Source organism: Nestor notabilis, unplaced genomic scaffold (assembly GCF_000696875.1).
Source record: "Nestor notabilis isolate BGI_N333 unplaced genomic scaffold, ASM69687v1 scaffold9977, whole genome shotgun sequence".
Taxonomy (NCBI): Eukaryota; Metazoa; Chordata; class Aves; order Psittaciformes; family Psittacidae; genus Nestor; species Nestor notabilis.
Genome location: NW_009935204.1, coordinates 170,485 through 184,648, shown reverse-complemented (window position 1 = coordinate 184,648; position 14,164 = coordinate 170,485). Strand labels below are relative to the sequence as shown.

The window sequence follows — 14,164 nt, the reverse complement described above, 5'->3', positions numbered from 1 at the left end:
GCTGAACTGTAGTGAAGAAGGGAGTTAAAAATGAGACATTTTCAGTGTTATGAATAAGCTGTGATACAAACTGAGGGTGGGATGACTCAGGATAGAATTGTAACTTCATTTCTTCATATACATCGCGTATGTGAGCTGGAACCATACTGTACCTATATAGTGTTATTCTTAATATAGCAAGAGTAACATGTATGGCTGGATATAATTTGTGAATGAAGTGTGATATGAAGAGTTGAGAAATCTTCATTTCATGCTAATCATGATTTTCGCCTTTTTGTATTTCTCAAAGATATAAACAAGTGCAAGAAGAGAAAGAAATTACTTGCCCAAAGAAAATAAACTGATTTTGAATGTTTTCTAAGGTTGCTCTGTGCTGCTTGTTATGCCATCCATTTTCACAAGCTGACAGCTGTGTTACATCTCATTTCTCATGTGCACGTATATGTATGGGTGGGTGAATGTGCAATTCTGTTACTGGTGATAAACACAGTGCTGTTGGCACTACACTGTTGTCTCCAGATCATGACCATAATATGTATAGTGAGAAAAAATGTATAGTGAGAAAAGTGATGTAAATGTTTTTAAAAGGGACTTGTGAATGTTGCAATGATGCAAGGTTGTGCATGGGTATTGAGGTGAGCCAGTCGGTAGCATTCACTTCCCAGCATGCCTGCTCAGCCAAAGGTCATCCTGTGGCTTCAGGTCCAGTGTAGGGACCTTCACTGCTGCTCAGTGACATGTCATTTCCATGGGTGACAGTGGGAGTAGTTCGCAAAGCCCCTCTGGCACAAACCTCATGGTGGGGGGATTCTTCTCTGTCTTCTGCAGGGCACAGGGGCAGGAGGGTTGTACCAGGGTTGCTGTCACCCATCTTGTTAACACACACTATGAGGAAATGTTTAGTATGCATGAGCTGTACAGGTTTATAGGGTTATGGATTTGTATATCTGCTCTCAGTGTATTGTGATGCTTGAGCCTTGCCTCAAAACATTGCACCTTTAATCAGAGCACAAAAAGCAGAGTTCCTGTAGGACTGGGGAGTGTGGCTTATTTTGCAAATAAAGAGTTGTTTTGACCTTGTGCAGGAAAATGGTCCCTGTCAGGCCTGCCTGGAGTACCAGTGCTGGGAAGTCAGCTGCTCAGGCAGCTTGGGCTCAGGTCATTAGTTGGTATTTATGGCTGGGAACTGGTGATACTGCTCTGTGTATAGGGGGCTTTAGGCCCTGAATACTAAAATGCTCCTGATTTTAATTTACTAACAGCTTTATATTTTAATTTCAAATTAATTCAAATTGAAATGAATCATTTAACCTGTAATTAGTATCATGTTTTCATCTCAGACGCATTTGTCAGAGGCAAAATTCACTTTGCTGTAGAAAAGACAGTTATATTTCTTTGAGCAGTAACTACCATAGATTGCTACATGGATTTGGGTTTTTTCACTGAAATAACTTTCCCTATGCTCCATCTCTGTGACAGACTCATCAGTTATAGCTTAAGGAAATTCATTTTCATACAGTAACAAGGACAACTGCAGTCCTGAAATTCTTACCAGTAAGTGACTTCAATAAAATCAGTATGGCTCGCACTCAAATAAGAGGTTGAAATTATGCTGAATACAGCTGTAAAATAACATGGCATTTTGAAGTTATCGCAGGACTCACCAGGGCCAACAGGTATCGGGCACTACTTGAGGAGACCTTCCTAAAAAGTAAAACCAGACAGCCTTGCTTGTACAGTTTATATCATGTGTATAGAAACTTTCAAGGTTTCATTTGCTCACTTTTTGTGTGCTGAGAGATTTTTCTTCCTGGCCCATTACATCCATTTCCTCTTGCATCATTCCCCCTTGTGAGGGAAAGGAAAATTTCATAGCTTCTAGAAGAAAATGTTGAGAAAAAGCAACTGCTGTTCACAGCTGGTTCCCATGCTGAATTTACAGACTCTGTAAGACCTCCTGTGCTAGTCCTCTTATTTTCAACCTGACTAAACCAAAGCTATGGTATTCACCTTAAAAAGCCAAACCTTTTTCCGCTGGTTAATGTAATCCAATTTTTCCAACAACAAAAAAAAATACATTTTGAAGTAAAGGCTTAATTTTCTCTCTTGACATCAGAATTAAAAAATTACTAGGACAAGAATAATAGTAAGTGTATTGACAACTTTTTCCATTGGCATCGTCCCCTTTGCAAGCTGCAATTTCAACTATAATTGCCTTTTTTCTTTTTTTCCTTTCCTTTGGGCTGCAGTTGTGAATGATCTTGAATTGGTCTGACAGACAAAGAAAGTGTCAGACAGCCTGAGGGGGGAAGACAGGAGGTTGGGATGCCCTCACCAGGGCATACCAGGGCAGCAGGGATCCAACCGGCTCATCCCCCTACCCTGCCTGCTCACTCTGTACCACAATAGCAGTAGCACAAAACGGTGATATTCCTGTCCCTCTGCAAAAAAAGATTACCAGGATGCTTCCCGCATACACCTCTTTCTTCTTCCTTTTTTCTCTGGCCTTCTTCACACCACCACCACCTTTTCCTAAATGGGGTCTGTGAGTTTTCACCTGAGGGGTGAAAGAGACATATATTAATGGAGCAGTTTGATTCTCTCCTTTCTCTTCCTTATCCCACAAAATCTGTCTACTTCTTACACAAGCTTGTTTACTCATGTTAAATTCATTGCTGTACTAAAGTGGTGGTGGTGGGTGCTGTGAAAGTGTCCCAAATAAACAGCCTTACTGTGGTTCCATCCCGTAAATGAATGATAAGGTGTTATGAGTGAATCATGCTTAGTAAGCATTGGAAATTGTGTCTTTTAGGAACACCAACCACATGGTAAAGGTTCAGGTTTAGGTTATTAGTCTTTTTCCAATCTTTACATTAAACTAGTGTATAAAATTATTTAAAAAATAAAGATTTATACTGCATGTATTCATAAATATGTCTTTGTATTATATTTGCCTGCCTATAAGTGTAGAAATGTCCCTTCAAGGTAAGTAGATATGGTTAAGTAAAACCATTTGAGTTTAATACTTGGGAATATTAAACTCAGTTTACTTTTTGTGTCCATGGGAAGTTTTGGTGAAAGTGCTGTGTAATTAGCTGGACAGACGTACTGTGATGTTTATTCCTTAATGTGTTGCTTAGTTACTAGAGCTTGTGTGAATGGGATTGGCATCCATTCTTTTCTGCCTGGCTCATTGTCTTAGGGTGAGGAATGGCTGTGCTGTGCTGAGAGACAGTAAAATTATTTGAGGCTTCTCTGTCAGCCAGCACACTCTAGGTATGGCTGAATTATGGTGCAGTATTTGGGAGGAAATGAGATTTGAGCCTCAAAAAGCTGCAACAGTAACAGCTACACACCCAAAAAAGCCACCCCTGTTATCTGCTGCATTTTCTCCTAGTGGAGGTTTCCTCAAGTTAAACAGAAATCCCCAAACACCCTTGCAGCCTTAGAGGAGACAGAAAAACAAGAAACACCAGCTGAAGGAGGACAGGCTGTGCCAGGTCCTTGTGCCAGGTGGGTTGGTGTTAGGCCCTTTGAACTTCAACACAAGGTCATTTTTAGCAGTTCTGCTTTCACAGATTGCCTGTTGGATCCGTGCCTCAGAGGCTCAAACTTGGGATTGTCTCCTCAGGGCTTGTAGGAGAGAACTTGGAGCGGGAGGTGTCTTTCCCAGCTGCTCTGCTAGCATGGAAGTCAGAGGCAGCAGCTGCAGCCAGGCGCCTTGATTTGCAAGGGTTGTGAAGTGCTGAAGGGAGGCTGAGATTAGCACTTCCTTGTAAAATGTTTCATGCTTCTCACACTGTGTTCAATATAGTGTGAGGTAGGTTTCCATTATTAAGGTATTTCAGAGTAGGGCATACGATCGTACAGGAGTTTGTTCTCCCTCTGCTTGTCAGCTCATTTCACTCAGGTATGTGGCACCAGGAGCTAATCAACAAATTTGCCCAACCCAGATACTCAGGTTTTGGTTATGGATGATAACATGGAAACTGAACATCCACTTTAAGGCTGCAGCTTCCCTCTCTCCTCCACCTAAGGAACCCAAACGCTGGAATGTTTTTTGGACCTATTTTCCACCTCAGGCTGCCTGTCCAAACACTTTTCTGTTTCGGCAGGGCATGAATGAACACAAAAGATCCCATAGTCTTGTATCTTGGATTTTATGTTATGCTTACGTATCAGTTCATCTCCATAAGAGTGTGTCCCCGTTAAGACTTACACTAGGACTGTTGAACTCATTCTTTTGGCTTCAAATTAGTATTAAATTCACTGACAGGTCTCAATTTTATCTAAACTTAAGGTCCAGAGACAAAAAAGAAGTTTTGTTTTTATTTGTATTACTGGGGCTTGGTTTTGTTTGGGGTTTTTTTTAAATTATGTTTGTAATGAGACTGTTTGTAATTGGGGTGTTCCTGGGGTGTTTGCGTGTTAGGCTGTGTTTGCTGTGGAACCAAAGTATAGCAAAAGGTGAAGCTTTTTAAGATGTGCTCCCTTTTGTTACGTCGTCTGTCTGTCTATAGTTGTTACAGGTATGGGTACAGGCCTGCAGGTTACCACTGTCAGCCAGAATGTTTTTCCTTGGTAAATTCCATTGGAGAGGGATGAGTGTTTTGGAGGGAGGCAGCAACCGAACTGTGGCATCTGCTGATTCTCATGTGGGGTTTGAGCTCTCTCTTTTTTTTTTCTTTCTTTTTTTAGATGGTGATATCATCTTCGTAGAGAGAAGTCAACAGTGTAATTTCACTGCATGAGTTTTTCATAATAAGTTATTTACTAAATAGTTCATTTCTGTAAGTTACTTAAAAGGCTATTTTCTTCTAATGCAGACATAGCCTTAAATCAGTTTAAAATGCAGCAGGAGTCAAAACAGAGAGAGTGTGCCAGTATTAGTGAAACACCATCCAGAGTTTTTCAGAGGCAGCTTTTGTGGGTTCAAGCACCATCCTTAGAGGACTGAGTTAATGTAAAAAGCATCCTCCTCATACGATGTGAGTTCCTGGTAGTATCACAAGCAGTTCATCAAGCGTGATGCATGGTCCTTCAGAAATGAAATGATCTTTCACTGTTCAGGTTATTTTCTTGGTTTTGGCTTGTTTAGTCCTGATGAACTGGAGAGACATAGTTTACAATTAGTGTGCCCTTGTAAGCAAACTTTGGCAGCAGAGAGAGGATAAAGCTAGCTTTTTATGCAGAATAGGGCCAGTGTTTTGGTAAATTAACCAGAAGAGAAGAAAAATGAGTGAAGCTCTCAAAATGCAACAGAGAAAAATGTTTCTTCTTAGTGGTACAATACACAGTTTTGTTTTCCAGGCAAAATTAAATGCAAACCCAAGTTGATGCTTGAAGAGCTCCATTCTACCAAGAGGTTTTATTTCCATCAGCTTTCTCATTATGAGAGAAATCTGTATTTTTAGACCATAAATATCTGCAAAATGTGATCTACATATGGATAGGTCCAGGGCAGTAACAAAGTGGCATGCTAAAATTGAGGTGATGTCCATGGAGTTTAAAACTATACTCCTGTTATTTTTGCAGCTTGTCGTCCTGGGTTCTACAAAGCCTCTGCTGGCAACGTGAAGTGTGCCAAATGTCCTCCTCACAGCTCTACCTACGAAGATGCATCTCTGAACTGCAGGTGTGAAAAGAATTACTTTCGCTCTGAGAAAGACCCTCCATCCATGGCTTGCACCAGTGAGTAGCATCATTATGCTCGGGGCTGTCATTCTTGCTCCTCCAGCTGTATCTCAGCAGCTTGCTTGCTTCTTCTCATGTCCCATTGCAGTCAGCCATCCACTGCCTCCCATGTCTTCTTACATGTTGGACAGGCTACCAAAAAATTGGTGGGCTAGCTTTGTCTTTCTATTTTCATTTTCTCCTTCTTGTTCTCTGTCAGAATTGAAAAGGAGAGCTAGGGTTTTTAAATTGCTACCAATAGTTTCAGCCCTCAGTCCTGAACTGCAGCCTGACGGTACTGTCTGTCTATAAGAAAAGGTGGTCCTTGGTAGTCTAGCTCTGGAGTCTCTACATGAAATAACTGTAAGAGTTTAGTTATCTATGTTTTTGACTTGTATTTTTGCACCCTTCTTACTCCTATCTTAGACCACTACCCGTCTTAGAGCACTACAGAAAATCTCATCCATCTGATTTCCTGTTTCCTTTTATAGGACCACCATCTGCTCCAAGAAACGTTATCTCTAACATCAATGAGACGTCTGTTATTCTGGACTGGAGCTGGCCTCTTGACACTGGAGGTCGGAAAGATGTCACTTTCAACATCATTTGCAAAAAATGTGGAGGAAACATCAAGATGTGTGAGCCTTGTAGTGACAACGTGCGATTCTTACCCCGTCAGACTGGACTCACCAACACCACAGTGACGGTAGTGGACCTTTTGGCACATACCAATTACACATTTGAGATTGATGCGGTCAACGGGGTATCTGACTTGAGTACACTTTCCAGACAATTTGCTGCTGTCAGCATCACAACTAATCAGGCTGGTGAGTCTCTTTCTGATTACCCTTTCTTTGTTCAGAACTACTGAGATGTACGTACCTTTGTTTCCTTTCCTTATTTTACAGGAGTTACTCTCGCCACTGGTGTGCTAAGGTAACTAATTGACTTGAATATGCTAGTAAAAGTAAAAGCAGAAACAAACCCAGTGTGTGTTACTGTCAAAGGATCTGGCAGCATGACTGTTATGATTAAGTCCCAGTTCCCAGTTAATAGTCTCTAATAGCAGACTCACGTGATTCCTTAGCCAGAATGTGTTTTATTAGTAAAACCAGATTTTAATAAAACACTCATTTCAATAATCTCTAACATAAATTACTGTAGTAATCTTAGTGCTTAATTTTGATTAAATAGAAGTGAAAAAATGCTTTGATGTCCGACACATAAAAAACTAACATTGAATTAGAGAGGTTTAAAACACAGCTTTTTGCCTTTTTTTTTTGCCTTTACAAGTTGTCTCACCAACTCTGAATTATTGCCAACATGATGGGGGTGTGGAGCTGAATACCGAGTTAGATCCTGGTGTCATAGTTGATAGCAAGTAGACTTACTAAAGTCATTGAGGCCCTGCATGAACACAGCAGTATGCCCTGACTGTTGGATCAGAGCTAGAGCTTTTGTCACTGCCGCACTATTCTACCATATGCCTCTCATTTGACAAGGTTCCATTTATCTGAAAGATGTGAAGAATCTAGATTTTTCTCTGGCATTTGTTTAGGTACCTTTCTTTAGGAGCAATGCTTGCCAGTGAAGAGAAAGTCTAGATCCTGAAATTTCTGTAATTCTTCTCTGTGTGGTGCAACGGAAGCTTTGTACTGAAAGCATGTGTGCAGTAAGTCTTCTCCCACCTCCTTCCATCCCACACCCCATCCCCAAAATACTTACATTTCTGTCTTCCTCAAAGCACAAACCAAGTTAACATTGTTCTAAGTAGACGTTCTCCTAGTGAGCTACATTATTGCAGTGTTTTTCACTATAGAGGATATATCTCTTCTCCTCAGATCACAGATCAGCTTTAGTGGGAGGCATAAAAATGTGTGAACAGATGGTTTTCTGAGAGCAGTCACTACAGTTCCAAATGTTCTGTAGGCTGAGGTGAATCTACCCAATTGAAACATCTTATCATGATCTCTTTCTCATCTAGGCATTGACTTCAGCTCTGAAACTTGCATTTTATGCCCATTCCAAACAATTTCCTACTGTTAACAGTTACATTTTTTGGACATTTGTGTCAGTGACTTGAGTAGCTCTGTTTAGTTGCTCGCTTTTCTTCTGGTTTTTATATCAGAGATATTGCCTTTCAGCCTGTTCATCACTGTAGCAGTTAGAAAACCCCTGAGGACACTTCATAGAATGAACTGTCTAGGATCAGTAAAAGGAATTTCTCTGCAGAGGCCTCCTGCATTGCAGTGTGCTTCCCCAGGGCCCAGAGCTGGCTGCCTTTGCACTGTGATGCTAGGTGGATTTTGATTTTGGTTTGGAATGCACTCTTCTGCGATATGGCAGAGTCATGCATTTCTGGCAATAGCAACTGTGTTTAGTGCAACCCACAGGCTGCTTAACCAATTTGTTTGTTTGTTTTCTACTTTTATGCATAGCCTATTTTTGCTTTAAGTACATTTAGGACGTGTGGGTTACTACAGGCTTAATTGTGCTATATTTGATCACGCCAATTGGTTTACTATATTAGAATTCCCCTAGAAGTTCCACAAGTTCCTAAAATTAGACCTTAAATATGTATATGAGTAATCTTTTACAGCATAATTCCAAAAATGCAATTTGTCTTGCATTCCCTTCTTTGTTAAGATCATAGAAGGTACGCACCAGAAGCAAATTTTTAGGTAATGTCATACTTAAACACCTGGGTAGGGAGTGGAGAGAGAAAGCTTGAAGATCTTGGCTTACATTATAATGAAGGATTGAACTGGAGGACTCAGCATTTAAAAAAAGAATTAAAGCACCACTGAACTGGATTTGGAAAAGAACAAATGTCTCCAAAAGCCAGTTATGACTCTAGGGCTGTTATTCGTGCTGTCTGACTTTAGGCACATTCCTTCAAGGACAGGGATATCCACCAATTGGATAAAACTTTGGTTAAATGTCTGAGCTCTGGTAGACTCAGGGAAGTAGGAGGTGCATATTGCTTTGGAAGGTCATTCTGTGGATGGAGTATCACATGGGATGATACAGTTCAGTAAGGCTGGACAGATCCTGGGGACAGAGCCCCTGGCAAGCCTGCAGAAGGAACGTCAGTCAGTAGGCTGTGAGTCTTGGAGAGGGGATTGAACTACAGAAGGTCCCTACAACCTGGATCTCCTCAGTCTCTACTGAATCCAGGCTATTTCACTTCTGGCAACCTTGATTTGAGAGGCCTGTATCTTTGCAATAGGTATGATGAAGTTGCAGTTTTAATCCTGGATTTTCAGTGTACGTGTGCTTGCACCGTCAGGGCCCATTCCAACTTAGTGAAAGCTGTTCTGCAGAATGTTCCTCATCCACCCGAAACACTGGTTTTCAAGCATATGAGTTTCCAAGAGCCTGAGGAAGAACTGCAGAATGTTTTATATTTTCTAATGACAAAACTGTGGGGTTTGTGGCAGTTTTCTTGGTGGTTAAAATCAGACGCTGTCCATCTGTACTTCAGATGAACTCAGTTCCAGACAGGCATCAATTGGCGTTATGTTTGCTGGGTGTCTGAGCTCCAAAGGCCTGCTGAAATTTGAACAAATGTTTCTTTCCATGCTTCTCACGGTACACATGGGCATTTCTGCCTATGAATCCATCACCAGCCAAATAGATCAGGACGTGCATAGTACTAATTTTCTGTAATGCAGCAACTGGGAGATCTGCCAGAGTGTGCTAAAATAAATTCAGCTGATATGTTAGTCAGTCAGTTTGCACAGCAGCTGCATTTTTGTACGTAAACAGATCATATACACACATGCATACACATGTTTATAATTTACATATCGATGTCAATATATACACACAAAAAAAAGGGTCACCTTAGATGTTGCTGGAAAATTTCCTGGTACCTTTACAGTGACTGTGTGTTCTCGAATCTCTAACTAACAATCTCAGTAAGATTTTCCTGAAGACTTTTCAAACCTGGTCTAGAACTAAAGGAAAGGTGTGCTTCACTGTCACTTGTAAGGTTTGAAACATTCAGACTCTGATTCTGCTGGTGTTGTGAATGCCAGAAGGACAATACATTTTAAGTACAAAACTGTTGTAAAGCCAAGATCCAGTCCCCTGAACTGAAGCAAACTCAGAATCATTTCAGAAGATGGATTGGTGTTCTTTTCTTCCAACTGTCTGACCTGAGTTCTGCTGCACTTTTATTGCACTTTGTTTTCCTTGCCTTCCAGCAGACATTAATGTGCAAACATCTCTTTAAGAAAAAAACACTGAAACCCAACCAAAAGGTCTCTTGCAAAATATGGTTAGACAAGTATGACACTGCAATAATTCTTATTCCTGTAAGTCTTTCTGTCTTTGGTGTGAAAGTTAAATCGGTTTATGTGCCCTTTCTCTTTTACTTAGTTTGTTGGTTATCCTCTTTGATTGCAATGTAATACATGCCTTCAGTTGCCGTCTGATACACCTTCCTCCAAATTGTGTTGAAGCATTCTGCTGCTGCCCAAAGAAAGCTCTCACCTCACATCAATATGTTGCACCATGCAGATGTTATCTCCTAATAACACCAATCAACTCCATTTAGAAAGGGTCACTGGCAGCTATGGGAGAGGGTGCATAATTCGGTACCCCTGGAGGTGGCATGCTAATTGTGAATGTGCCACACAGAGAGGCTGACATGCCACACTGCCTGACTTGCTGCTAGCATGAGCAGGTGTCTGGGCACAGATATTCTAGGTCTTTTTTTTTAATGCATTTATCTGTAAAGACCAGAAAGTTTCCTGTTCCTTGGAGCTTCCCCAAAGGGAAGAAGCATCCAGTCCAGGCCAGGGTGGTTCTGCCTTTACTGCCTTAGAGCTGTAGTAAGTGGAAAACTCACACTTGCTCAAGGAGGTATTAAATGGGAATTGTGTGTGGAATTCACTGAAGAAAGACTAAGATAGGGACAACACAATTATGCTACTGGGCAATCAGTTTACAAAAATGAGAGGAGGTTTTCCAATGCAAAACATAGCCATAGGGTCAGGGATATACATGAGTTGAATAAGTTTTGCAGATGGTATGTGAGAAAATAACAGTTCTTCTCCCTATTACTGCTTTTATGGTATCATAAGCTGTCATACAGGTTATAGGTATGGCTCAGGAATGCTGAACAAAAAGACTAATATTTTAACCAAGGTCATAATTGACTTAAAAGCACTTTAACAGATATTTTCTCTGCAGTGATCTTTGCAATCTAGAGGAGACAAGGAGAACTTTCAGAACTTGCAGAAATCTGTATCATTAGCAGATATGATCTTTCTAGGTCTTAGGAAGCTTGGCCATCTACTGGTATTCCAGCACACACAGTGCTATTCCCATCCTTCCTCCCAGCAGCTCTGGTGAGAAGGTTTACTGTACAAGAAGTGGTTTGTTTGATTTAAACTGTTTGCTTAGTTTGGTTTAGCTTTGTATTTGTTAGTTCTAGCAACTGTAAACTCATGCAAACGAAATTATAGTGACATGTCTAATACATAATAAATACCGTTCTTGCTGTATTTATTGTGTAAAACAAAACAAGTAGTGAAAGCATTCTCAGCTTGTTGAAACTTAAGGAAGTCCCAAAGTGAATGACAACAAATAAACCTTGCTATGTTCCTGCACTTCCTAGCTAACAAATAAATATGGTATCTAAGTACAATCTGTATATATGTATTGGATATATGCATATACCTAATGATAAAAATTTATTTAACAGCTTAAGAGTTAAGTCAGAAAGACTAGCATTCACTGACCAATACCTTTAAAGGCTCTAGTTTTACCTGGAGAAGGTGTTAGAATTGGTTTGTAAAGCATTCTAATTCTAGGTTTGTGTCCCAAAGTTGAATAAGATGGTGTGTGAAATTGGTACAGAATATTTCCTCAGCAATGTTGTTTTTGCATTGTGAAGAAGCTTAGAGTCTTTGTATTCTCCTAACTTTCCAGAATACATTTTCGATTCAATCTTTAGCATTCCTGTAGTTGAGTGCATCCTGTACCTGGAGAGGACTAACCCACCATGTACCAGGACATGCTGGAAGCTAACTGGCAGGAAAGCAGATTGGCACAAAAGGACCTGAAGGCCCTGGTGGAGCATCTGGGACTGCAATATGAAGAGCACTACCAGCAGGTCAAGGGACGTGATCCTTCCTCTCAACTCAGCACTAGTGAGGCCACATGCGGTGTGTTCAGTTTAGCCCCAGCCCAGCACAAGAGAGACATTGATATACTGAGGCAAGACTAGCAAAGGGTCAGTGAGATGGTTAGGGGAGAGGAACATTTGTTATATGAGGAGAGGCTGAGATGGGGCTGCCCAGCCTGGAGAGGAGAAGGCTCAGGTGGATCTTATCAATGTATGTAAACAGCTGGTGTGATGTGAAGAAGATGGAGGGAGGTTCTATTCAGTGGTGCTTGGTGACAGGACAAGAGACAGTGCTTGCAAGCTGAAATACAAGAAATTCTGTTCAAACATAGGAGAAAACTTTTTTACTCTAAGTGTGATTGAACACTCTAACAGGTAGCTCAAAAAGAGTGTAGTATCTGCATCTATGGTGGTATTCAAAACCTGACTAGTCAAGATCCTGAGCAACCTGCTCTGGCTGACCCTGCTGAAAGCAGGGAGTTGGAATGGGTGATCTGCACAGGCTCCTTTCCACCTCAATCCATGCGCGATGATTGTGTGCAAAAAGGATAGCGCTAACTCAAAGGGCAAAAGGTAAGGGACTGATCAGTAATTACTGTCCTCTTTTAACTCTAACCTTTTCATCCACGTAGCAAGGCCTTCTCAATGAAATACAGGGGAGTAAACTCCCCATAGATTTACTCAGGTTGGAGAGAGTAAACCTGTGCGTGCAGAGGGACTGTAAACCTCAGTGTCCCTGTTTGTTTCAAAGAAATTCAGGAGAGTATCATCAAATTATTTACTTATTTAGCAATGAGAACCTCAACATTTTTAGAATTTGTCAGAGCACATAAAGCTTATGCGTACATGAATATGGAAAATAGCAATAACGTTGGCTTAATTTACAGAATACCTCCAGAAGACTAGGTATCTTTAAAGGGAGCAATTTGATTTAGTTAAATTACCTGTGGGTTACTGCCTCCTTCCTAAGCTTTTTCATCAGAGAGCCTGCATGATTCAATCTTATTCATCCGTGTATTGTACAGCATTATTGTATGCTGGAGAGCTATAGAAAACAGCTATGGTGCTCCTCCTCAGAGTCAGCAATGAGTAAACTGAGACCTACTTTCCACTACTAGCTTTCCCAATGTGAATATTGGAATGCTTGATTATGGGGGGAAGAGGTTTTAAATTGCATCGGAGCATTTCAGTTAAATTACCGCATACCTCTGCACAGTCACACTTATATTGCTCTAAGAATTAGGGTTTTTCCTACTTTTTCATGTTAAATTAACTGGGACATTCTAAAGAAAGAGTGCACATTTTGTGATTTGAACTGATCTGAATAAATTAGTTTATAAACAAGTTTACATTATACTAGTACAGTTTTACTATGGAGACAGGTGGTATATATTTGAAGATGTCTTTGGGCTTCCTAGCTGCAAGAACTGTGAAAGCTCCAGAATATTAACTGCTTGTCCAAGAGAGCTTGTCCACAATTCTATCTTTAATTTCCATGTACCATACTCAAATGGGTCTGGGTCATCACGTTGTCCAGGTTAGACCAGAGGTGACACAGGGGCAAAGCAAAGGGAATGAGCAAAATCAAAACCCTGTATGCCGGGTAGGTGGGAACAAGAGGGTTAAGTCTGTGACCCTCTTTTCAACAGAATATTCCTGCATAGAGAACCTACTCCATACTAGGCTGAATATTCTGTCTCCAAATGCAAACTTCACATGTGTGTCTTCCTGAGCTCTTACCCCTTCTATTATTTCCAATATGATTCAATGTCCAAGGTTCCAGCAAAATTATTATTAGCAACAAAGTTCAGTGAAAATAATTACATTTTCTTTATTTTCCAACTATACCCGTGCTGATGCCCAAATCTTTTTTTTTTTTTATCTTTTAATACCTCAGCTCTTTACTGCATGACTGCTTGATAATAAAATAGACTGTTTTCTTTTAATCACTAAGAGCCCGGGGTAGCAGTTTTAAATGTTGTATTATGTTTGGTTAGCTCTTAAGGGCTTAAGGCCTTGTAAACCAAGGTCTCAACAGTGCAGCTGCAAATGGTGGTAGCAACTGAGTTCAGCTACAATGTCAATACTAAATCAATTCCAAGGAGTTTTGTGCTGTCACGTATCATGACACCAGGAGAAGAACAAAGGGAACATGTTGTAACAAGAGGCTCCCTCAACTCTGCCCTCAGTTCAAGCCAGCTCTTTCACACAATCCATATAGGATTCAGACAGTTAAAAAAAATAATAGTAATAAAAAATTGGAGTATAACTAGGAATCTGCTTACCTACTGTAGAAAGAAATGCAAAGGAAACAGGAGTCTTTTTGTAGGCTAAATTACACCTGGAGATGTTAGT

General features: G+C 40.5%; 1 protein-coding gene across 1 annotated transcript in view; it reads left to right on the top strand.

Annotated features, from left to right (window-relative positions):
* The window catches only part of EPHA3 (EPH receptor A3), a gene marked incomplete at its 5' end in the record, with an annotated part of 144,088 nt that overhangs the window by 69,470 nt on the left and 60,454 nt on the right, over positions 1-14,164 (top strand). The window contains 2 exons of the mRNA XM_010017729.1: positions 5,536-5,691; positions 6,165-6,500. Coding sequence (XP_010016031.1) covers positions 5,536-5,691; positions 6,165-6,500 — 492 coding nt within the window. The remainder of the gene's footprint in view (positions 1-5,535; positions 5,692-6,164; positions 6,501-14,164) is intronic.